The sequence below is a fragment of the Triturus cristatus genome, chromosome 2_1 (genome assembly GCF_964204655.1).
Source record: "Triturus cristatus chromosome 2_1, aTriCri1.1, whole genome shotgun sequence".
NCBI lineage: Eukaryota > Metazoa > Chordata > Amphibia > Caudata > Salamandridae > Triturus > Triturus cristatus.
The window spans coordinates 376,367,825-376,394,234 of NC_140581.1; the positions used below are offsets into that span (position 1 = coordinate 376,367,825).

At 46.3% G+C, this 26,410-nt stretch overlaps 1 protein-coding gene across 9 annotated transcripts in view; it reads right to left on the reverse strand.

The window, feature by feature from the left end:
• Positions 1-5,288: 5,288 nt before the first annotated feature.
• Positions 5,289-26,410, reverse strand: part of MIER3 (MIER family member 3) — a 242,296-nt gene continuing 221,174 nt past the window's right edge. For all 9 annotated transcript variants that reach the window (XM_085631370.1, XM_085631374.1, XM_085631376.1 and 6 more), the window contains one exon: positions 5,289-9,160. In XM_085631370.1, coding sequence (XP_085487496.1) covers positions 8,721-9,160 — 440 coding nt within the window. In that variant the 3' untranslated portion in view covers positions 5,289-8,720. The remainder of the gene's footprint in view (positions 9,161-26,410) is intronic.

Sequence of the window (26,410 nt, forward strand, 5' to 3'; positions counted from 1 at the left end):
GTGTCAAGCCCACATCGAATGGAGTACCGTGCTGCATCCCGCCCCTCAGTAAGAGCCTGGGCAAGCCGTGTCCTGGCCTCCTCCGGACACTGGGGCAGCACGTCCGCCACCGTATCCCACAAGGAGTGGGTGTAACGGTCCAAAAGGCACACGGTGTTTCTAGACCGCAACCCCAAACTGAGGGAGGAAAATAGCTTCTTCCCAAACCGTTACAACCTTTTGAATTCCCGATCCGGAGGAGCGGACGGGAAGGCAGTCTGGGATGTAGAGGTCTGGATAACCAGGCTCTCAGGGGTGGGGTGCACCGACGGAAAGCTGGGGTTGCTCGGTGCGGGGCGGTGGTCCACGTTCCGGTCCACAGGAGTGACTGTGGAGGGCTTGGTCCAGGTGCCCATCAGAACGTCAGTCAGTGCTTCACTGAACTGCAGTAGAGGCTCAGAGGAGCTTACTGGCGGTTGAAGCACTTCAGTGAGGAGGTTAGTCCTCACGGCCACTGCAGGGAGCTCCAGATGAAGGGCTTCGGCAACCCTGCGCAGCACCACAGAATAGGTAGCACCCTCCTCCGTAGCCACGGAGGGAGGAGAGATGAAGCCAGTGTCAGGGGAGGTGTCAAGACCACTGGCATCCCCCAGCTCTTCTGTCCAGTCCTGACTTAACTGGCACTGCTGTGCCAGAGGGTCCACAGACCCCTCCCAGTCGTCCCCGTCATCCGACTCCTGGTAGACAGGCTGAAAGGTCAGAGCCGGGCGGAAGATGAATCGCTCATCCATCGGCGCCAGAGACGGCACCGGGCGGCGCCGCTCCGACGCTGGACACGGACCAGGACTGAACCTGGGGAAGACGTCATCTGAAGACGGAGCCGGGGGCGGCACCGGCGGAGGGGTTGTAAGGTCAACCGGCCTGGATCCCACGGAGGCCTGCGGCGCCAGGACCAAAGTCGATGACGGCGCCGGGGCCACTGGCTCGCTAGGCCTCCCAGTCGGACCTGCGGGGTCCGAAGGCGCGCCGGTAGGCCTCGACGGCGGAGCGAGACTCCTCATGGCCATGAGGAAGTCTCGGATCTCGCCCGGAGTTGCATTAGGCCCAGGGACCAGAGGATATGGGGCTGGATGCGACTCCTGCGGCTCCGGAGCCGCGCGGGTGGTGCCACCCGAACCCTCAGCAGAGTCGCGCGACCGGCGAGGAGAGTCAGAAGAGCGATGTCGCCTCTTCGACTTCTTCTTACTGTGCCTCGACTTCCCAGAATGGAGGACTTCGATCCCGACGAGCGGTGATGGCTGCGGCTCCGTGACCGGTCCCTCGACCTCCTCCTCGACCGGGACCTTGAGCGGAGCAGACTGCCAGATCTCGAGCAGCTTGCAGGACCACTCCCGCCTAGCCTTCGAGGTCAAGGCCCGGCAGTCGAGGCACGACTCGGCATCATGGTCGGCCCCAAGGCAGTAGAAACACCGACGGTGGTGATTCGTGACCGACATCAGGCGGTGACAGGCGTTGCACGGCTTGAAACCGGGCATCCCTACTGGCACCAGGAGTCGAGGTCGACTCGAAAGAGGAACCAAAAAGTTTAGTCAAAAAGTGACTAAAGGGTATGCTCTTCCAGGATCAGCGCTTACTGGCGCAGAAAAAAGAACTGACGTCAGCGCGCGAGGGCAGCGTCTAAGTACTCTGACAACGTCATCCCGGCGAGCACGACGCCCACGACGAACGTGGAGCCGCAGACGACGCCTAGCGTCACGCAAGGGTATTGCTGACGAAAAATCTTTCCGGATCCAGCCTGACGCCTGGGGATATTCTAAGGAATCTAACTAAGGTGTTTCTTTCAGATGTTGCCTCTGTACCCTTCTCTAAAGAAATCTCTTTAGGAGGTGGACTGATTGTTGCCTTTGTATGGTGTAAAGGCAGTGTCTGACGAGATACTTTTTGACCCCCCACGATAGAAGGAGCGATGAAAGGAACCCCGATTGGACGGGGACTGTAGGGCTCCCATAAATTTTGCAACATCTGTGTCCTTTTTCATTTTCTCTAAGGAAGTGTCTACAACGGGACCAAAGAGATGTTGTTTGTCGAACGGTGTGTTCAGAAAGGAAGCGGAGACTTCGGATTTACACCCAGAAATTCTTAACCAGGCGTGTCTTCTTAATAAAACACTGGTATTAATGGCACTAGTTGCAGTGTCAGTGGCATCTAAAGCACACCTAATTGACGAATTAGAGATGAGCTTCCCTTCTTGTATTAAGTCTTGAGCTTTGGATTTATGTTCATCTGGTAGAAATTGGAGCAACTGCTCCATTTGGTCCCTGTGTGCTCTGTCGTACCTGGCTAGAACGGACTGGGTGTTTGCAATACGCCAGTGATTTGCTGATTGGGCGGCTACTCTTTTTTCCAGAGGATTCTATTAGTTTAGATTCTTTGTCTGGAGGGGGGGGGCATCCCCTGACGATTGAGAGTTTGCCCGTTTACGAGCATTAGAAACCAATAAAGAATCTAATGGTAATTGGCCTTTAATGAAGGCTGGATCTGATGGTGCAGGTTTATATTTCTCATCTATTCTAGGGGTAAGAATGCGTGAAGGAACCGGGTCTTTAAATATGTCGTCCGCATGTCTCAACATATCTTTGAGCATCGGAAGTGTGTAGCGTGATCTTTGTGAAGTACTAAGTGTCTCAAAGAGAAAGTCCTCCTCTAGGGATTCCTTATGTAATTGAACCCCTAGCTCTATATAGCCTACATTACCATCTGGTGGAGAAAGCTTTGTAGGATAAAGGTCAGGATCATTATCTGTGGGTGAATCAGTATTATAATCCGTCCAGGGGTCTGCAGGCGTAATATCACCTCCCCAATCATCATCATGCTGATCATCAGGTGGTTGTGGTGAATTAGTAGGTGCTATCAGTAAATGTTTGTGGGGAAGGAGGTGATAGAGGAGGAAGAGAAAGGTTAGCACCAACATGTTTCTTTTTAAGGGGAATGTGATAAGCATCCTCTGTCTCTGGTTTGCGTTTAAGTGGCAATTTGGTGCAAATATGTCCAGTTTTAGGGTTATTAAACAGTTCTGTTTCGGGTCCAGTTTGGAAGGCGGGACGTCGAAACGGGGCTCCTGTTGCGGTAAAGGTGCATTTTTGTGTCTAGTTGCCAAGATTTTCAGTGGCGGTGTTTTTAGTGCCTAAGTTTTCGGATACGAAGAAGCTTTTGATTTTGTTGAAGGAGCCGGCTCTGAGACTTTTTCCGAAGGCCAAAGGTTTCGGCTCGGTGCCCGAGAATGGCCGACTCGATCCCGATCCAGAATGGAGCCAATGTTTTGACTTTGCATTTCGTGACATCGAGCCAGACGGTCACGAAGCGTTTTCTTTAATCGGAAAGATCTACACGCGTCGCAGTCCTGTTCGTTGAACTCTGGGGATAAGTATAAGTTGCACACTTCGTGTGAGTTGGTGCGCGGAAACTTTGCATGGCACCCGGGACAGAATTTAAATGGAATCCGATCCATGGACTGCGAGGTGGACCGATGCGGCTAGGCCCGATGGCCATCCACGAATTACCCGATCTAAAAGAGTTTTATAAGCCGATACGATACGTGAAGAATGGGATACACGATCGAAAACAATACTGGGGTAAGTGGATTGCGCACTGAGGGGAACCCAAGGAACGGTTTCGAACCAGAGCACAGCAATACACACCCGAACCCGATGGCGGGATCTAATAATGGAGTCGATGCCCATGCGCACTATCACCGAAACGAGGAGTCACCTTACCTTGTGACTGGAAAGACTTCTTCGAAGAAAAACAACTTGCAAACATCCGGACCCAACACTAGATGGCAGGAGTATGCAAAGCATGTGATCTACAACTCCCATGCCGCGAACAGTAATTACTTACAAAAAATACCTAAACTTCCTCATACTCTACACCCCCGATTGTGCTGTCCACTGTATCATATCACATGCCCAAACTTCAGCGAACTGGAGATGCATGCAACAGATAGAATTCATAATCCTCTAAAGGCAGGTCAATCTGATAATTCTATTCTCTCTTCTTCCGTCTCATCTCCCTTCATATACTTGCTAAGCTTCTTTGTCTTGCAAAGACGTGTACTCAAGAATAGCAGAATTGTCCTAATCTCACTGTAGTGGGTCATGTGGAAAGAGACTAAGGCTTTCTCATTAGTAACTTTTGTCATGTGGAAAGTTTTAGCAATTCATGGGCCTCAATCAGATTTAGTGAATACCGAATACTTTTCCTACTTTGAAGGCATTGTTTTTGATATAAGGCAGTCTGCTTTTTATTTCCACCCCTGTTTTTGGACAAACCAGTCCATGTTTTGGTACAAGCTCAAAGACTGGTTCTTTTTGGGCATTGTGAAGATTCTGGTACAGAATTATTGGTGTATACTGTGTTGATATGACATCAGAGAGGGTCGCCGCCACATTCAGTGGCACTTAATACTATAATGGTCTATCTTTGTGGGATGCTGTAGATGTTGGATTCTTATGGTCAATTAAAATAAGCTTGGGGACAATGTAAGGTGGGTTAACAAAATAGTAATTTTCATGCTGTTGGTCACTGAATTAAAAATCTGCACTCTGCTTTTTCAATAAACACACATCCCTGCATGAGTTTAAGCGCATATCTTGCACCACCAGCAGCAATAGTGGAGCATCACGCAGGCCCATAACAGACGCCAGCATCTCAAACATACATACATTGTTTTTCTCTAGGGTACTAGAAGTGAAATTGCAGCCAAAAGTTACGGCATTCCAGGAATAGAAAATTACAATTTTGGGAATCATTCTATATGACTTATAGCAATCATTCAAACAATTTCAGGCACAGAGGAGTGTCGTGTTAGATACATCTTCAGTTCTGACAGTCTACAAGGCTCTCCCGTGGTGGCTGTATCTTTAGTTATAAATCTTGGACGTGCAATATGATTTAACTAGTTGGAGAAATATACAGTCTAAAGATGGTGCCTGTGGTGTGGGCCAATGTGAGTCATAGGGGCTCAGCTTGAGGCAGACGCCCAAAATTATTTATGTAAAACAAGATGCTTCCGTGATCCAAACAACTATAGGGGAAGATAGTGCACAGGATTTAAATCTAGAATACTTTAAAACTGCAGGAATGACACTTGCAGTAATCGCGGGATGCAGCACTCCTCAATCATCAAAGGCTGATCGCCTAAAGCTAGATTTGCCAGTTACTTTATACGTTTGTAGCTGAACAAGTCTAACGCTGAAAGCTAACAAAGGGTGTGCAAATGATCAAAACCAATAAGCAAAAGATGCAGTAAATGATTTTCCAGATATTTATTTCTGGAACTGTACAACGGTTATTAAAATACAACAAAAATACGAAATAATGTTGAAAAATCAGTGTTTATGTACAAGTATTAAAATCAATGCAACAGAGGCCCTTCTGAACATATCAGCTATTAAAAGGTGTACTGATTGTCACTAATTCATGTCTAGATATTCACATGGGACTTGATTTTAACCGGGCAAAATTATACTCCGATACGCTCTTACTAGATTAATGGTCTGTATTTCAACAATATATGTGGTATTGATCGAAACAGTTTAGTATAAAAATAAAACACAACCGTAGCATACCATCTAAATTGGTATGTAACCTGATTATGGTTTGTGTGTAATGCTGGGATTTGTTTTCTCCTTATGCAAATTAACAGTATGCTTACATTCAAAACATAAAAACATGACTTTGGTTAAATTATATAATGTTACAGTGCTCTTGCAAACTAGAAGAACACGAGAAGAATGATTTGCGGATAAATTAGGCTACCTAGAGTAAACAGTTGCACAATTCAATGACAGACATCATCTTAAGCAATATTGTACATCCTTCAAGTAAATTCAACATGTCGCGCATGAGGGAGGACCATTAAAAAGCATATATGTATAACTAAAACGCAACCAACAAAATAAGTATTGCTATATTCACAGCACCAGTTCTACTTCTGAATGAATTATAGAGCCTCTTTGCATTCCCTGTCAATCACCGGTAACCAAAATTATCTACCAAACCTGCAACGGTGCACCATGGATTTTTGGTTTGCTTACATGAAAATATGCTGCAAAGTACAAAGAATTCAGCAGACTACAATAAGAATATTTGTGCTTTAAGGTATCAGAATTAAAAGGCAAAATATTTTCTTCACATCTGCAGTTATCGCCAGCTAATACTAAAATGCAACTCTTAGTAAACAGTAACAATTTGAACAGAAAAAAACAAGTCCAGCTTTAAAGAAAAATAAAATTAATAAATAGCTATTTTACATTGGAGACATCAGTGGTACACTTGGAGTCACAATAGGCATGCACAAAAATGTTACTGTACAACGCAGAAGTAATTGTAAAACAATACTGAAATAGAGATCTAGAAAGATACAGAAATGTACAGAAATTTACAAAATGTAAATTATTGCCTTAGAGTTACAAGTAAACTATCGGATTGCTAGCTCTGCTAATGTAACAAGAATAGATTAGAATAACATTGAAAATCTAACTTGTCAGGCTGAATTAATTTTCTCATACCATTTTTAGACGTTTTGGTCAAAAAAGTGTCATTAAATAAAGTGTCCGTAGAACCTGCCAACAATCAGAACTTTAGACTAGAAACAAAACAGTCTCCCATCTATGTTGTGATCCCAGCAATGCATAGATAGATCAACTGAATATATTACTGCAACAACTATTGGAAATGGGAATCTTCATTTAAGTGCAACTGGCTTAAGCACTCTGTCATCCTTTGTGTAATGATTTTCGAAACACTAATGCACTGTAAACCCAGTTAAACTGTATAAACAAGGACAGCTATAAAACAACAACAACATCAGACCGTTGGATAATCTGAATAAGCAAAGTTCAGAGAAAATCAGCAAGAAGCTGATCCATGTTAACAAAGGATCCTTACTTAACAGATGTACTTGAAGAAATTAACACAAATTAATAAAGTTTACCACAGTAACAATGTGTACACATCTTAAAATTATCTTCATATAAAGGAAATCCTAAATATATGCATCCCAAAGTGATGTTAATTCAGTTCACAGTATGGAGAATAAATACCCTCCCCCTTTACGTTCTACATCTTTATTATTCAACACATCATTTAAGTGGTGAATAATTACTAACATTCCCACCGCGGTCAATCATATGAACGTGTTCTGCCAACAGACAGTGGAAAGCATTTTGGACTTGAGACAGTGCAATCATGATAAAAATAGATTATTCTGTGACAAATATGTGCTCTGGTGAACCGTTCTACGGTTATATGGCTGAATAAAGCAAACATGTTTCTTATTTCTAGCCCACACTTGTAACAACAATTTCTGGCATCAAAATATTTTTATTAAAATAAATTAAAATGTCAAAAGTAGGCATTTTAGATGCTTTTAAACATAACAATAGTAGCATCTACTTTAGCAGTCCAAAATTGCACACTGACACTTTCAAGCACAGCTCCTCCCTTTTCTCCAAGCACCACATCTCTTCTGCTAGACCCTTCTAAAGCATTCATACATACATGAAAAACATTGACACAGGTGTAGACTGCCCATTTTGTTGGCATCTTCGATAACTTAAATAGGATCCATATACAAAGTTTTCAACACACAATTTTAAGCACTAACTCCTATTTACAGCGTTGGCATGAAATGTTCCAAAAGATTAAATGCAAAACTTAGATACGAAACGTGCTTGAAATGCAGTCAGTCCCTCAATTCCTAAAAGCTTTGTTTTTCAAGGCAATGATTTACAGAATTCCTGGTGTTTACAGTGGGAGAAATCTTTATTAAGTGAGTTGCTACACGGCAAAATCAAGATAGTACCTCTTCAGCACTAGGCTTTAAACTACCCATATTAATTTCCAAAATATGGACCATTCAGTGATAAAGCCAACAAGTGCTACCTGAAGTTATGGACCACACTGGCGGTTTCAATGATGAGTAAAAACACCATGTTAAAATTGTCGGAGCTGTGAACGAAGCACAGGCAAAATAAATTACAACAGTATACAAAAAAAACCCAGGATTGCTACTCATGCTGAGAAACACGACCCTCCAAGCAGTAGAATTACGTTATCTTTGTAAGGTAGTCCTGCTTGGAATCTTCCAACACAAATGCTAGCATAGAGTCTTCATACTGTATTTCTGCACATCTATCTTCTATGCGCAGGTTTCAGTTAAGTTGAACTTGTGGTGTAAACCGAAGTGCTTTAGTATCCCAAGAGACAGCATAAACAAAAAATATTTGCACGGTTGTGCAGTTTAAATAAATGAAAACCACAGCCATGTTTTCATTAAAAAAAATGCTACATTTAACAGGGTCATCAGCCTTGGTACCTGTAAACACAAATTCCAATGCACGAATCTGCTTAGATGTGGGTGGACGAAGGAAAGCAGATCCCCTGAATTTAGAACTCCTTGCTAAGTTTGGGCTAGTAATCAAATGTCCACAGGCTTGGTCAGAAAAATCAAAACAGATGCAGAGCTTAAAGCTGTACTAGAGTTTCCCACTGCCAAATATTGTAAGCCATTTCCACGTCCATGGACTAAAAGTAATTCTTGATAAAATCAAGAAATAGTTCTGTACATACAAAGACATCACTGATGTCATAGTGTAAACTGTCCAGTGAAAGACTAGGTAACCCCAATCAGACTTACCACACACCTACATAATAATTGCGGATGAAGTTTTTAGTGGGTTTTACTCAGATTGAAGAGCTGTGTGATGTAGTGCACGAGAGTTCATAAAACTATTTGTTTCATTTGAAGATAAACTGTTGAAGTCCGCCACAGAGACAGCCATCTTGGCACTGGTAATGTGATGTGTGTGATTCTCAAAGTCCATAGCCAGGGTATTTACAGAAACATCATTCAGGAAGGATTCAGGGACTGAGATTCCCATTTTTAATCTCTTTGAAGGCCTTTCTGGCTCCTCACTGCATAGGTTCATAGAATTGAGCTCAGAGTGATAAAACCCAGCATCAAATAAATTAAAACAATCATTTTCGCCATTGGTAGGTAAGTTAATCAAGTCTTCTGTTGCAACAGGCACATGATTGGCCGGTACGCGGGGTAAATTGTCCAGCGGAGAAAAGCCGCCAGACAAGCAGTTCACACCAGTCGTTACACTATTTGTCAATGCTAAAAAGAAAAGAAACAATATTCAGGTCACAAAATCATAGTTAACAAAATGCAAACAGTTTTTTATAATATCTTCCCAATACTTAACATAGGGATGACGATTAAAGCAGACAGTTTGCAAACTTAAGGGAAGTTACCTTCCCCAAACCCATCCATCTTCTTTTTTTTTTTTTAAACAACTTTATTGGGAAAGAAGGGGCGGGCCAGGGCAGAGGTCAAAACCCCCCCCAGCTCCCAGTAGGGGAAGGAGAAAGGCCGGTCCACGCAGCACGAAAGGGGGGGACTAAATGGACAGGCAAGACCCTCCCTCAACTTGTGGGGGGGGGGTGTGTGCGGGGGGCCCGCCCCACGGCACACACCCCCATCGGATTACAGACACATTCACACTAAACATCACACATCCCCTGACCAGGAGTCAGCCCCACACTCTCGGCCATAACGACCCACCTCTGTCCACCGGTACCACTGCTCATGCGGGGGAATTCCGGGGGGGCAGCCACCACAGCCTCCCCCCCTCCCTCCTAAACCCATCCATCTTCAATTACCAACTGCTGCAAGAATTGTAGGTGACAGAGTTGATTTTAAGTCCACCACCCTTTGTAAAGCCTGAAATCATAGTTGAGAAAGTAAAAGCTACTTATTCCCAATTCTCCATCGATTTAATCTGACTTGACATCTGAATTGTGCCGCTCGCGTGCAAAGCATTTTATAATAAAACTGCATGTTTAAAACTGGCCTTTTAAAATATGGAACTTCAGAGGTATCCAAGGCTGTATGCTTAACTAAATTGCTTTTCATTTTTGAAAATAGCTAATTCAGCATTAAAACATTAAACATAAGGAACTACGTTTATTTGCGTCAGCTGCTCCAACATCTCATCAGGGCACACAATGCTAGTCCCTTCTGGTATTTTTCCATTGAATAAGGATACATACATTATATGATTTAACATACTAAGGCACTCATGGGGGAGAAGAGGGAGTTTTATAGGACTTCTATGAATAGTTACACAGTGAAGAAGTTGGACTACAAGTGACATTTTCATCTCTGTTGAGTGATCTTAATGGATAGTCAAATACTGGAATAGGTTAGCAAGAGAAGCTACTGGAGTTTAAAAAGGGTAGGAATGAGCTAACTAAAAGGCCTTGTTAAAAAAGCAGCTTGACCCACTTGGGCCCCAAACCTGGAATCCAAATCTAGTTAATTATGGCCAGTGATAATATGCGTGGACTTTCCATAGTCTCTGTTAAAAGTATTTAACAGACCATCTAGTCACCATTTAACAAGTATTATCAATAAAGAATTTCGTAATAAAGATGAAAACTGGCAAAGGCATGTTTTTCCCATCAAATAGCCACATGCTTCTCTAGCAGTTAATCTTTTTAACGTTTTAAGTAGTTTAGGATTTGTGGCTTTCACTGTTGCCAAGATAACAAACAACTAGTTAACAGATTCAAGAAGGCAAGGGGCCAGTGGAATTAGCAGTTCAATATAGTTAACCTCTAGGTAAACTACCAAGGACAAGCGATAAAGTCTGAGGGGCCTTCTATTAGGACATTAGATTTGGCTGCACCCTTCGCAATGATGTCATGGAACGTGTTAAAGTCAATGACTGGACAAAGACTAGACAGTGACCTTGAAGGAGATGTCAGGGTGAAAGATAAGGTGCCTGAATCCTAATCGGATGTGGTATCTGTAGAACAAGTATTTTTTCTTTGCAGAAACAATTTTCATGGATTACATCTTTCTGTTGAAACTCTACGGACCCACGGAGTAGAAACGATAATCTCTCCGAACTCTTACCCTATTAGGTCTAAGGCATCAATAGTCTTTGTTCTTTTTCATGTGGGAGTCTCAGACAGTTGTCTCAGAGAAAAACAAGTTACTTGCCTCCAGTAACGCCCTTTCTGGTGGATACTCTAATTGCAGATAACTCACCTTGTGAATTTTGCTCAGGCATCAGAATGGATCCGGAGACCCTTAAAGCAGTACTCCTGTGCACCAGCAGGTGATAAGCGACTCCTCGCCAATGTCGCTTCACTCTGAACGTCACAAGCTGAGCTGCATATAAACCAACGCAAGCATATTGATGTCTGTTACTTTCTCAGGTGGTTCAGCTCTCAGACAAGCAACCCATCAGCAAACTGTTATGACTAGTGTGCGGATCTCTAGACTGGAAGCTTTTAGATGGCATAAGAACCCAGTTCACAGAAAGGGGACATGGAAGGATCTGTGAAGAATCTACTGTTAGATAAGAGCATTCACCAGAAAGCGTTAACATTAAGTAACCTTTTGTTCTCCTGATGGATACTTCTAACCGCAGATTCCACCCTTTGTGAATAGATACCATAGCAGTACCTTCCAAGGTGGTGGGTATGTGAACTGGCTCAGATAAAAAATTCCAGAAGGAATAAGCAGGCAAAATGCCCTTCTCGATGGACCTGGATGTGAAGGCAGTAGTGCGTTGTGAACGTATTTACTAATACCCACGTAGATGCCTGATGAATGTCCAGGACAAATACTCCATGTGCTAGCCTTAGATCTGCTGAAATGAGCCCTTAAACCCATTGAGGTCGCTTCTTCACCAATGGGTAGCCGGTCTTTCTGCATAGAAAAGTCCATCGGGAGATGGTCTGTTTTTGCATTGCCTTGCTTTGCCCTGGACAACACACAAAGAGCTGATGGTCTACCTGGGGTTCCTTGATGTGATTGATTTTAAAGCGTGGTGCCCTCTTAAGCTCCAACTGAAGAACTCGCTCGCCCTCCTTAGAGGGATGAAGTCTGACAAAGAATGTCAGAAGAGTGGTAGCCTGCCCGACTTGAAATAAAGTGACCACTTTCGGTGGAAAGGAAGCTTAGGTCCTCAACACCAACTTATCTAGAGAGGATATTGTGTACGTTGGAATGACAAAGAGCCTGCCGTTTGCTCACATGCCTAGTTGATTTTATGGCGATGAGAAAGTCAGTTTTCAATATCAGAAGTTTTAATAGACAACTGTGCAATGCCTCAAAAGGAGTGCACATAAAAAAGGGAGAACCAAGTTCAAGTCAAATGTGGCATCACAAAGGGTTTTAGTAGAAATACACATAGCAAACCAAATCACATCAAACAGATGATTTAAATAAAGAAGGCTGATCCAGCTACAGCAAAACAGCTGAAAGAGCTGACAACTATTAACAGTGCTAAAAGAAAGCCCTTGCTAGGCCAGAAACAAATCAAATAATGAAACTTCATAAGACTTGGCTTGTTGGTGGGGATCAATTTGATGGGTGCTGCACAAAGCCACAAATGTATCCCAACAACTGGTGTGCACTAATTTTGTGAAGGAATGCCTTGCCCCCAAAGGAGGAAGGTTGAAAGAGGGACACTCCCACTGCTCAATCTCCTGCAATGAAGATACAATTTGTGCAGACCTGGGCGCAGAACCCTGCCCTGCTGTGACAAAATATCGTTCTGAAGCTGCAGCTTGATTGTAGGACAAATGTTCATGCCCAGGAGTTCCAAGTACCACACTCTCCTGGCCCTATACGGCACCAACAGGATGACTTGAGCCCAGTCATTGCTAATGATCTTCAGAACTCGGGGCAGGAGCGGCAGCAGCGGAGGGGCATACAGGAGTCTAGAGTTCCACTCTTGACAAAAAGCATCTCAGAGAGAAACTCCAATGAGCAAAAGTGCTGACACGGCACGTACTAGGAAGAAATGGGAGAGTATAGTTTCGATGTACAGTTTGCAAGATCCAATTGTCTTAAGTGGTGGCCTGCCTCCCTTGGAAGAAACATCGTTCCCTAGCGCCTTTTTAAAACCCTTAATGGGGTGATATGTTCGCGTTTTACAAATAGGAATTATTATTATAAATATCGGATCCTGCCTCCAATAGGATGACTGTGTCCCTGGTCTTCTGGGCATTGTTTTTGGAAGCCATGGGATCGGCCACGAAAATTCTTTATGGCTTACTGGGGTGATGGAGGGGTCTCGTGTTGGCCAAACTGAAAAAACTCCTACCGTAGTCCCGGAGAGGGAGAAATTGTTGGTGGAATTGTCTGGTGGGGGCAGAAGGACCAAAGCAATGTGTTGTGGCCCTACTCTCCTTAACCTGTTTCAGGGCCAAACCTGCTTTTTCACTAAAGCCATCAAACTGCATGTCCATCTGAGATGCTTGCGCATCCCCAAAGAAGCCTGAAGACCTCATCCAGGCAAGGCATGGAAGTGCCACATTACTCGACCTACGCAGACAGCCATGCCCTAAGCACAATCTATGACAAATGTTGCTGCGTCACAACCATCCTGAATAACTTGACTAAGGGACGCCCGAAGGTTGTTTGGAATAGAAGGTAAAATGTGTGTTCCCATGTCCAAAATTGCATGGGAGTAGCGGCCTAAAACACAGCTGGCATTCACTGACATCAGAACAAGGCTTGTAGAGGAAAAAATCTATTTGCCAAATATCTCTATTCTTTTCTACTGATGATCAGGTATGGTGGAAAAGTCTTTGTAGAACCCAATATGGGTTCAAGGGACATATACGGCACAGAGGGCAGATCAACCAGCAGAAGTCCGACTGGAGGCTTATGCAGATCCTTCGGGCCTCAAAGACATGCCAGAGGGATGCGGTGAAGTGTCAAAAATGTGCAGCATAGCCTCTACTTGCTGCAATGTCACTGAAACATCCAGGAACTAGAGGTTTGCTGGGATTAGACTAAGAATTGTCTCTGATGGAGATTGGGAGGGAGTCCAGGGAGAATTTTAACACCGTCTAGGACTCATGGAGTGGGTGAGGGCAGTATTTACAACCCTGTGGGACTCCCAAATTGGGTCATTAATTTGCAGCTCTTGCCTCTCTTTGGTGTAGGTGAAAACATTTGTATTAAAAAGATTTTTTTGTAGCAGGAGGGGACCGGCTGGCCCACGTCCTAGAGGATAATATATTTAAAAAAATTGTTTCCGAGTTATTACCATTAGTTACTAGTCCTTCTTGTGCAGTGAGTAGCACAGTTTGTGGTAGAACGAGGGAAAGCTTAATCTTTCTTCCATTTTTCTGTGGAATAAGTATGTTAACACCCTCTCTGGAGTTAAACAGTGGCGGGAAGAACGGACTCCTGCTTAAGCTAGCTTTTTTCCTTGGACTTAACTGAAGGCTTCGACTTTGAAACAATCTGGAATGGGAACAAGACCTTGGTTTCGACTTTGACCGGTCAATGCGTGGGGGTCAACCTATGTTTGGCGACTTAAAGTTTGGCCTTGCGGTCTAAAATGACCTTTGGTTTCATTTGGGCGCAGTACTCACAAGCCTTCGAATCATTATCAGATCCCAGGCACCTAAAACATACTTTGTGGGGGTCAGGCACAAACATTTGTTTGCAACAGTCCCTACACAGTTTAAACTCTTGTCTTCGTGGGCGACATTCTTCTTTGCACACTGGTAGACGTTTGACAAGAAATAGGATGTAATGGCAAAGGAGAAGGTCTGTATCTACATCTGAAGGCACATAAATAAAGCAATCAACGTCAGCATGCATGGGTGGCACCTAAATGCTACCGGTGTGCTGGACTACAGCTTTAAAACTTTCAGGAAAAAAACCCTCCTGGGGAATGTTCACAAGATGAGGAATCTGCTGTGAGAAGTATCCATCAGAAAATGCTGGTGTTTTTCAGACAATCAAACTCTCCTCTTAACGAACTTTCACTGAAACCTGAGGAAAAGCTGGGACAGACTTCATATTTGAAGCCAATATGATAGAAGGGGTGCCTTTGATGTGTTGGAGATATGAAATAGGCAGTGGTTTGATGTTCAGGGCTCTGATGATTAATGTGTTGACATCTGGGTGCCTCCAAGTGATTGTTGTTCTTTACTTCATAACCCAACTGCAGAGTTTGTAACTCAAATAGGTTATCAAGGAGACGTATGACTGCAAGTATGTTGAACGAGTACCTCTGTTCAGATTCAAAGCAGCGGGAATAATATGATTGTTTCACAGCGGTTTTACCTTGGTTTTGCACCTCTGGAAAACCTTGGAAAAAGGATAATGTTACTTACCCAGTAAGCATTTGTTCTTGGCATGTAGAGCTGTAGATTCACATGCTTTGCATACTCCTGCCATCTAGTGTTGGGTCCGGATGTTTGCAAGTTGTTTTTGTTCGAAGAAGTCTTTCCAGTCACAAGGTAGGTGACTCATCTTTTCTGTGATAGTGCGCATGGGCATCAACTTCATTGTTAGATTGTTAGGATGAGAATGGAGTTAGTATGTGTAGAATAGAGAGGTCCATGTGTATGAATGTGAATTAAGAACTACAACTACATGTGACCAGAGAGGTGGGTGGGTGCATATGGATCTACAGCTCTAAATGCCAAGAACAGATGCTTACTGGGTAAGTAACATTATCCGTTCGAGACAAGTGAGCTGTAGATCACATGCTTTGCATAGACTATATAGCAGTAAACTCCCAAAGCGGTGGCTAACCTGTAGTAGTTGTAGTTGTTTGAAACAGAGTTTTAAGTACTGCTTGGCCTACATTTGCTGGTTATCTTGCTAACACATGTACACAATAGTGTTTGGTGAATGTGTGCGGTGTAGAACATGTTACTGCCTTACAAATATCACCTGTGGGGATATTGCCCAAGAAGGCCATAGTAGCCCCTATTTTGTGAGTAGAATGAGCTCTAGGGGGTACTAACCAAGTTCTTTTTGCTTTAACATAACATGTTTGGATACATTTAACAATCCATCTTGCAATACCAGACTTAGATATAGGATTGCCCCTGTGAGGTGGAGAAAAAGCAACAAATAGTGGCTTTGTTCTCCTAAATTCTTTGGTTCTTTCTATGTAGTAAAGTATAGCACGTCTAACATCAAGTGTGTGTAGCGCTCGTTCTGCTACAGAATCGGGTTGAGGAAAGAACACAGGTAACTCAACCGATTGATATAAAAAGCAGAAACTACTTTAGGGAGAAACTTAGTATTCGTACAAAGAACTACTCTATCCTTGTGAAGTTGAAAGAAAGGCTCTTGGATAGTTAAGGCCTGAAGTTCACCAACTCTCCTTATGATGTTATCACTATGAGGAAAGCAACTTTCCATGCTAGGAATTGTAACTGACATTTGTGCATTGGCTCAAAAGGTGGACCCATTAGCCTTGTAAGGACTATGTTTAAGTTTCACTCTGGAGCAGAGGAAATTCTTGTGCTATCAACCTTTTTAATCCTTCCATGAAGGCTTTAATCACTGGTACCCTGAACAGAGATAAGTATTGTCTATTTTGCAAGTATGCAGCCACGGATGCTAGATGTAAGCAAATAGATGTGTAAGCTAATCCACATTGCTGTAAATGCAACAGATAACAAACGAAGTTCTGTACAGAAGTATCGAAGTGGCTTGATATTTTTACAATAGACAACAAACCGTTTCCATTTTCCTGCATAACATGCTCTAGTAGAAGGCTTTCTAGCCTCCTGGAGAAAATTCATACAGTCTGGTGGTAGTTGTAAATAACCAAACTCTGACTTCAGGAGCCAAATCGCTAGGTTGAGCTCTCTGGGATTTGAATGTCTGATTTTTCCATGGCTCTGCATGAGGAGACAGGGTGTGAGATGTAGCTTTTGATGTGTGTGAGAAAGTGCCATCTTTCTTGCATGGTATGCCCCCACTTTTTGCTGAATTGCTGATGTACTTTGACTGAGTGTGCCCTGGGCTCCTGCCAATCAGGTAGGAGGATAGGGGGTGTACCCACCCCAGGGAAGGGACCCATTGGTCCCTGACCTCTACCTACCTGTAACGCCCCTAAATGTAGTATTTAGGGGCACCCTGAACCTTCCTTCCTCAGATCCAGAATCAAGCAAGAAGAACAAGAAGAAAGAAGACCTGCCGTGCAGCTGCTAACAAGAGGATGACACCAACTGACTTGGCCCCAGCCCTACAGGCCTGTCGACCCTCAAACCTGCTCCTGCTAAAACCCGGCGTCTCCAGTGGTCAGCAACCTCGAAAACCCCGGAGGACTCGACTGCCTTGTGACTCTAAAAGACTGGGACTCCCACTAGCAGTGGTTCTGCTCAAAGCAAGTAACAAGCCCCTGGTGCCAACCAGGAACCGCGACTCCTGCACACTCCGCACCCGCCAAGCCCGGCCTGTGCCTGAGTGGACAAAGACTCTGAGGACGTACCCCCGGTGACTGTGACCAAGAATCCAGCACCCAAGGACCCACCTCGACGCTTCTGACAACGCCTGCAGCCTTAGAACCAGGGACCTCCTCCAACCGCGACCAGCTGAGGCTAAGATCTCCAGAAGCAAAAAGACACCACTGCACCCGGCGCCCTGCGGCCCCCTGTGCCCAGCTCCTGGGTGCCTACCTAACCTACAGCTTCCCAACTTACCTCTCGAAGTGTTGGTCGCACCTGAAGAATCTTCGTCCCGAGCTTGCAGCCTTTGTTCGTTTTGTAGCTTCTCCATTGAAATCCATTGAGCGCCCGACGGCTCAAAAGCACGCTGCACCCAGCCGCCCGAGTGCCCCTGGGAGTGCAACCTCTGTCCAATTTTTCTTCCCCACTTGCCCTGAGCAAGTGACCAGGAGCCCAGCTCCCACAGCCGCCGTGGCCTGCCTGCTAGCAGCCACCAACCAAAGGCCCCCTGCACGCCATAGGCTAACATTGGGCCTAACTCTCTCTGCACCCGGCTGCCCCTGTGCCGTTGAGCTTGTAACAACTGTACCTACCTGACCCTGGGAGACCCCTGAGTCTATGCCCAGATTGATTTTAGTTCGAAGCAGTAGCCTGACTGAATTATTTGTGTTACCCATTTGTCTGAGGTGATAGTAGCCCAGACATGAAGAAAATTGTTGAGTCTGCCCCCGATTGGAGGGGAATGGTCTGGGGGGAGTGAAGGGAAGTCATTGGGTAGGGGTGGAGGCAGAGCGGGAGGTATTAGTTTTGCCTCTGCCTTTATTGTTGTTACCCCTGTAGCCACCTCTTTGGTAACCTCTAGTGAAGGTGGATTGTGTAGGGGCATTATAGGATGTAGAGGCACTGTCTGAGTAGTAGCCTCTAGGGGTGCTCCGAAAGGAAGAGCAGCGAAAGGAGCGTCTAGGAGGGTGTGACTGTAAGGCTCCCATAGATTTTGCCGTATCGGTGTCCTTCTTCATTTTCTCAAGGGCAATGTCTACGTTTGGTTCAAAGAGATGTTCTTGGTCAAAAGGGTGGATAAGGATGGAAGCCTGAACCTCTGGTTTAAAACCGGAAATCCGTAGCCAGGCATGCCTACGGAGGAGGACACTGGTATTAATTGCCCTAGAGGCAGTGTCTGCAACATCGAGGGCACAGCGTATGGAGGTGTTGGTGATTGTTTTACCCTCCTGGATTAGCTCGTTGGCTCTATTCTTGTATTTGTTAGGGAGGTGTTGCATTATGGCTTCTAGTTCATCATATTGTGCCCCGTCGTATCGTGCCAGAAGTGCTTGAGTGTTTGCAATGCGCCATATGTTGGCAGCCTGGGATGCCGTTCGCTTGCCAGAGGCATCTAGGAGCATGGACTCTTTATCAGGTGGTGGTGCCTCGCCTGATGCCTGGGAGTTTGCACGTTTCCTTGCAGTGGAGACTACGACGAGTCTAGTGGTGCGGTGTGAGAAAGTGGCTCTGAATATACGGTTCCCAAATAGGTACAGGGTGTACAGAGTCCACAGTCCCCAGAGGCTTGGCAGAGGCTACAGTTAGATATAACCTTACTCTCTAAAGGGGTAGCTTGGTCGAGCAGTAAGGCAGTATCAGAGGACAGTGTAAAGCATTTGTTGTACACACTCAGTCAGCAAATGGTCTCACACATTCAATAACTGAACTATAGGCCAATGGTTTATATATAAAAAAATATATGCTTGTTTTATTTTAGAACCAACAATTGGATTTAAAATATACTTTCTCAGAATGAGATGCTTTATATAAATACTTTTGCAATATGCAATTGACTTTTGTAAACAGTTACAAGTGGTTGCAATAGGCAACACTATTTTAAACACAATAATGCATTGAGTTCAATGGAAGTTTCATGTTATTTGCCACAGATTACTTTTAGGATTACTTTTGGAATTCCAGGACTGGATACTAGATTCAGTCCTGGGTCAGTACTTGCAATCAAGTGAGAAAAGTCAACTTAATTACTGCGATGATTTTTAGACAATATTTTGCTATTTTAAAAGTTGACAGAAAATATTTCATAGAAAACAGTCAATGATTCCCTTCGGCCGAAAATTCAAGTTACAGGTATAGTATGTTCTCGTTACTTTTGTAATCCAGTACTGGGTGCCTAGACTCAGTACTGGGATCTTTATCCAAAACAGGTAAGTAATTACATTTTCAGCTATTATATGATTTTTAAAGATTGCAGAAAATGACACTTAGAAGAAATTTCACAAAAAAACAGTCAATGATTTCCTATGGAAGAAAATTGGGTTACTGGTAAGTACAGTTGTAAGTAGTTTTCAGAGTCAGTGCTGGGCACCAAGATCCAGCACTGGGAGATCACCTAAGAGCAGGTGAGTATTTTCGTTTTCGTTACTCGGCTGATTTTTGGTGAATATTTTTAGTTTTGAAAAGTCCACACTTGAAAGAAATTTCAGGAAAAAGCCAGTCAATATTACCCTATGAAGAAAATGGAGTTATCGGTTTAAAGGTAAGTACTCGACTGGCAGAGTTGAGGTTTTGGACATAGACTCAGGGGTCCCCCAGGGTCAGGTAGGTACAGCTGGTTCACTCCCAGCGGCACTAGGGCGGCCGGGTGCAGAGAGAGTTAGGCCCAATGTTATCCTATGAGGGATAGGGGGGCCTTGGTTGGTGGCTGCTGACTAGCAGGCCACGCGGCTGTGGGAGCTGGGCTCCTGGTCACTTACTCAGGGCAAGTGGGAAAGTAGATAGGTGTAGAGGTTGCACTGCCAGGGCCACTCGGGCGGCTGGGTGCAGAGTGCTTTTGAGCCTTCGGGCGCTCAATTGATTTCAAAGGGAAATCTCCGGTTTAGAAAAAGACTGCAAGCTCGGGGACAAGGATTCTTCAGGTGCCAGCACCACTTCGAGAAATAAGTTGGGTAGTTGGAGGATAGGTAGGTACCCCGGGATTGGGCACAGGGGCCCGCGGGGCGCCGGGGTGCCTTTTGGTGTCAGGAAATCTTACCCTCTGTTGATCGCGGTTGGGGGGGGGCACCTTGTTCTGAGGCTGCAGGCTTCTTCAGGAGTGTCGAGGGAGGTCCTTGGGTGCCGGACTCGGGGTCACAGTTGCCGTGGGGTCGTCCTCGTGGTCTTTGTTCACTCCGGCACAGGCCAGGATTGGCTGGTGCAGAGTGTGCTGGGTTCGCGGTTCCGGGCTGCTGCCAGCAATTGGAAGTAGATTTTGAGTAGAGCCTCTACTCATGGGAGTCCCAGGGGTTTAGAGTCAAAAGGTAGCCAGGTACTCCGGGGTTTGTGAGGTTGCTGGCCACAAGAGATGTCGGGTTGGAGCAGGAGCAGGTTCGAGGGTCGACAGGCCGGTAGGACTGGGGCCAAAGCAGTTTGTGTCTTCCTCTTCTTAGCAGCTGCTGGGCAGATCTTCTTTCCTCTAGCTCTGATTCGGATTTTGGAATCTGGGGAAGGAAGGTTCAGGGTGCCCCTAAATACTAGATTTAGGGGCGTTACAGGTAGGTGAAGGGCAGGGTACACCCCCTATCCTGCCACTCTCCTTTGGGAGGGGGGCAGTGGCCTAGTCCTGATTGGGTAGGGCTCCCCATCTTCAAGATGGCGAGGGCCCGGAGATGTGCTTCACCTTGCCTCCCCCACCTGAGGGGTGGGGTTGGCAGGGCTGGCACATCCCCTGTCCTTACTTGGAGTTTCCAGCCAGTCTTCCCACCAGAGTGGGGGTCAGAACCGGTGGAGGCCAGTTGCTGAGTACAGCAAGTGGCCTGAAGAAGCTCACAAAGGCGGCATGCCTTTGAAGCTTCCCCCTGCCCATCCTGGGGGAGGAGACCTAGCACCTCGCTCTGATTCGGATTTTGGAATCTGAAATCTGGGGAAGGAAGGTTCAGGGTGCCCCTAAATACTAGATTTAGGGGCGTTACAGGTAGGTGAAGGGCAGGGACCAATGGGTCCCTGTCCTGGGGTGGGTACACCCCTTATCCTGCCTCTCTCCTGTGGGAGGGGGGCAGTAGCCTAGTCCTGATAGGGTAGGGCCTCCCATCTTCAAGATGGCGAGAGCCCGGGGATGTGCTTCACCTCGCCTCCCCCACCTGAGGGGTGGGGTGGGCAGGCTGGCACATCCCCTGTCCTTATTTGGGGTTTCCGGCCAAGCATCCCGCCGGAGTGGGGGGGTTGCAGTGGCCTGGGGAAGCTCACAGAGGCGGCATGCCTTTGAAGCTTCCCCCTGCCCATCCTGGGGGAGGAGATTTAGCACCTCGCCCAGGATGTGCATTGTTGCAGGCCCAGGAGAACAGGGGCTCTCCTACCCAGGGGTCCAGCAACATGTCTGCTGTGTGGCAGCCTAGGCAGCCTCAGAACAGACGTGGATTGTAGGTTAGGTTTTAGGGGGCATCTCTAAGATGCCATCTGGGGTGCTTGGTACATTAAATCCCACACTGGCATCAGTGTGGGTTTAATGTGCTGAGAGGTTTAATAACAAACTTCTAAGTCTTCAGTGTTGCCATTATGGTGCTGCGGAGTTCGTGTTTGACGAGCTCTCAGCACCATGTACTCTTAAATGGCAGCACGGCACTTACAGTGCCCAGGAATGGACCTGGGTACTGTAGGGGCACAGGGCTCCTGCTCCCACACCATTGGCATAGGGCACCCAGCTAGAGGGGTGGCGGATATATGCCATGGCAGTGTAGGTGATGGGCATGGCACACAGGGATCTGTGCCATGTCGACTCTTTGTTTTGTCTTGCACCCAGACACCCAGCCTGCAAGGGTAGGGTGTGTGTGTGTAAGGGTACAGGGCCTCTAAGGGTGGCACAATGAGTGCTGCAGCCCTTAGAGGCCTTCCCTGGTCACAAGGCCCTGGCTTCCTAGGGTACCATTTACCAGGGGCTGACATGTTGCCAGGGTTTGCCAATATGGGTTTTGTGTGTTTAGGGAAGGAACATAGGCCCTGGGCACCTGATTGGCAGGAGTGCAGGGCACACTCAGGCAAAGTACATTCAGCAATTCAGCAAAAAGTGGGGGCATACCATGCAAGAAAGATGACACTTTCTCACATGCGGGCCCTCTGATGTAGGTGGGGTCTGTAGGGGCGGCCTTATATTTCTTTTCGATGCGAGGGTTAATGACCCTGGCTCTGACCGGGTCCTTAAAGACCTCTGGCGCATGTTTGATAACACCTTTAAGCATGGGCAGAATGGAAGTAGCCCTGTGGGTGGTATCAAAAATGTCTAGGAGGAAGTCCTCCTCCACGGGGTCTGTATGGAGATCAACTCCGTGGTAGTGTGCAGCCCTACGTAGCAGTTGGTTAAACCCCATAGTGTCTTCTGGGGGGACGGTCTTGAAGGGTAAATGTCGTCCTGCAGGACGTTAGGGACGTCTGGGATGTTGTAGTCGTCCCATGGATCTGGGGAGCCCGTAGGAGTGGGGTCCCCTGTGGGTTAGTCATGGGGTCCCTCTCCTATTTCTTCATAGACATCGTCATCATCCTCATCTGGAGAGGGTGTGGGGGAATGACGAGGTAGGGGTGGTGGAGGAGGGGGTGAGGGTAGTCTCAAATGAGAGGTACCAAAGTTTCTTTTCTTCGGAGGTGTAGCAGGGGAAGGCTTGTCCAGTGGTCTCTTTTTGATGCTGAGCATCAAATGTCCAGTTTTAGGGTCTTTCGTAAGTGTTTTTTGGAGTGGATCGGGCCGAAATAGTTCTTCTGTGGGAGGCCGATCCGTCAGCGCCGAAGGGGTTGGAGCCGTTGGTTTTTTTAGTCTTGGATTCATTAGTTCGTTGTTTTGAACTGTGTGGTTTAGACATCCGGTTGTTTCCTCGGTTCTGAGATGGCTTTCAGCTTCGAGGTGTAGGTGTCGATGGCTTTGGATTTTTTGCTCCGTTCCGAAGATGGTGTCGGTACCGAGGAGCTAGTGGGTGTCTTCGGCGCCGGGTGCTTCAATGTGGAGCTCGGCGCGGAGGAAGCCATTTTCTTTTTTGGTGCGGAGCGTTTTTCGGCACCGACGGCAGGCTGGCTTGAGCCCGAGCTGCCTGAAGGCTTGATGGGCTTCTTAACCGGGCCCGAAAGCGAGGTATGGGAAGCAGTGTCTTTGGTCGTGCCTAGGCCCGAGGGCGAAGGCGTGACCAGAGCCTTTTTCGATGCCGTCGAGGGTGGGGCTCGATAGTAGTACTAACGCCCCTCTGTGCCGGAGTGATGTACTCGACATCTGAGTCGGCGGCTTCGGAGGCGCTGACGAGGGAGGCCCTCTTCGGTGTGCTATTCCTCGGGAACATCGACGTCTTCTCCGAAGATGTCGTCGGGGATTGCAGTAGACGGGTGTGCCATGGTTCTCCTCGGTCTTCGGTCTCGAATAGTCTTCTTGGACCGGAAGGATTTGCACGCCGGACAGTCTTGAGCCTCGTGTTCTGGGGAGAGGCAGAGGTTTCACACCTCATGGAGATCGGTGTGGGGAAATTTGGACCCACATCGAGGACACTTCTTAAATGGAGTCCTTTCCATGAGCCAGGACCGGAGCTGAAGTAGGCCCGAAGGCCTGCGTCGACGCCTGGAAACCAAGTTTATCGATGAGTCGTGGGGAGATTGCGATCGAGAACAATACCGCGGAAGGGAAGGATTGCGCGCCGATGAGAAGAACTGTAACTGGAACGGTTCGGAACCGGAGCGCGAAGAACACATCCGAGCCCGATGGCGGAAAAAAACAATCTGAGGATGGAGCCGAAGCCCATGCGCAGTATGATCCAAAGGAGGAGTCACATACCTCGTGACTTCCAAAGACTTTCGAAGAAGAAAGAACTGCAAACATCCGGGCCCAACACCAGATGGCGATCTATACAGAGTGTGTAATCTGCAGCTCATATGCCTCGAACACACATATATATATATATATATATACACACACACACACACACACACACACATACATATACACACACACACAGATATATATATAAAAAAAAAATTCTCATACCAATGCAGCCCCCATCTAGGAGGCTAAGCAATGCAATAATTAATAATTGCTTTTGCAAACACATAATGAATGTATAAACCACAGGAGGGCAAGTACCACCTGAGCCTTTTTTAATGAGAAACTCATGAAAACTGCTAAAGAGCAGAACATGTTAGGCTGCATTGTAAACCAACAGTATAGAAAATGAAAGCACTTGCACACAAAAACTGGCACCGTGCCTTTAAGGCAGCCATGACCCCCAGCTTCCCATCATGCCTCAGGGGTGACAGTTAGGTCAGTTGTTCTTTGCGGTGACCCGAAGGTCAGGGCACAAACATATAGTTCAACAATACAACATTTTCATTTGCCTGGGGAGGCGGGTGGGTTGCTTATGACTTTGATGAGGATACCCCTGGAAGAGAACTAGGATTACAGGTAAGGAACTTATCCTTCTCTTCCAGGGGATCCTCATCAATAGTCATAAGCACTGAATAGAATAGCAAGCCCATCTTCCGCCTGCGAGCAAATGAGATTGTACGACCCAACTTACAACAACCGCAGTAATCAGCTGTTTAACAGATTCCTCAAGGACGCCTGGCCTACTTGGGTGTCTGCTCTGGTGTCTGAATCCAGACAATAGCGCCTTGTAAATGTATGGATGGACCGCCAAGTTGCCGCCTTACAGATCTCAGAGATCGGCACGTTATTAAGGAAAGCAGTCAGAGCCGCCTTCCCCCTCGTGGAATGCGCCTTGGGAGTAGGCCCAAGGGGCTTTTGTGCTAATTGATAAGCTAACTTGATGCATGAAACTATCCACCTGGAGATGGACCGTTTTGAGGCTGGAAAACCTGCTGTATGAGTTACTTACCTTCGGTAACTATGTATCTGGTAGAAACATTGTCTAGCCGCAGATTCCTTAACTTAGAATATCCCCAGGCGTCAAACTGGATCCGGAAAAAACTTTGCAGCAGTACCTATGCGCGCCGGGGGACCGCGCCACACGACCCCGCCCTGACGTCAACAAGGTCATGTAAGTCCCTCCCGGCGCGCTGACATCAGTTTTCTTCGGAGAAACTTTTCCGCGACAACGCGGAGCCACCAACAAAAAAACTGTTAAAGTATGGAATCAGTATGCGATGGATGAAAATCCGAATACAAATAAGGAGGAGGGTGCAGACACCATCGTAAAAGACATAATTAGACACCACCTACATATAGGTGGAAAAGCTGTGAGACAGAACCTCGCAAGCTAAGTGAAGACCCTTCCCTAGTGTTAGAAGGGAAGAACATCTCAACAGACAAAAATAGACTGTCAGTACCATCCATGCAGAACTGTGCCGTCCAGCAAGAATGGAGCACAGAGAGAACAACAGTCCACCGCAGGAATGAAAAGTCCGGCACAGCCCCTGTAGTAACAGAGGTCTGAAACAGAGGCAAGTAGAGCCCAAAAGAAGACTACCGCAGAGAAGCCCAGAACCCTGAGCCAACAGAGAAGGCGGAAAACAGCAGGAGAAGAAAATGAAGAGGAATCTCCTGGTGAAGGACAATCGATAAGGCCTCATTTTACAGTGTAGAAACCTCGATAAGGCCTCATTTTACAGTGAAGAAACCGTTGAGAGGGAGGCAACGGTATTATTTGACAGAACCCCTGAGAGGGAGTAAGTGGCATTATGGCAAATCTCAAAGGGGCGCAACAATGTGAGCACCCATGAGAGAAAAAACCCAATGAAAACTGTAACAAGGGGGTCAGCGGAGAACCCCACTTGGCAAGGCCCTCGCAGAACAGGGAGGCTGGGTGGGCGTTAAGGAACCTGTGGCTAGACAACGTCTCTACCAGATACATCGTTACCGAAGGGAAGTAACTCGTACATCTGATAGAGACATCTAGCCGCAGATTCCTTAACTTAGAATAGATACCACAGCCATTCCCTAAAGGGGAGGTGGGTCTGCGACAGATCAACAGATAGCGCCAAGCATCCGATCCGGCAACAGAGTGATGGATAAAAAAAAGGGGGGAGGGGGGGTGGGAGAGGCTGTGGCGGAACAGCCAGACAGCAACCCAAGCAGCTCGGAAGAGCAGAAATAACGGGATTGCAGTTATCCTAAAAATGCCAGAATGGCGTGACACCATACCCGTATTAACAAGCATTGGCATAGCCAATAGGT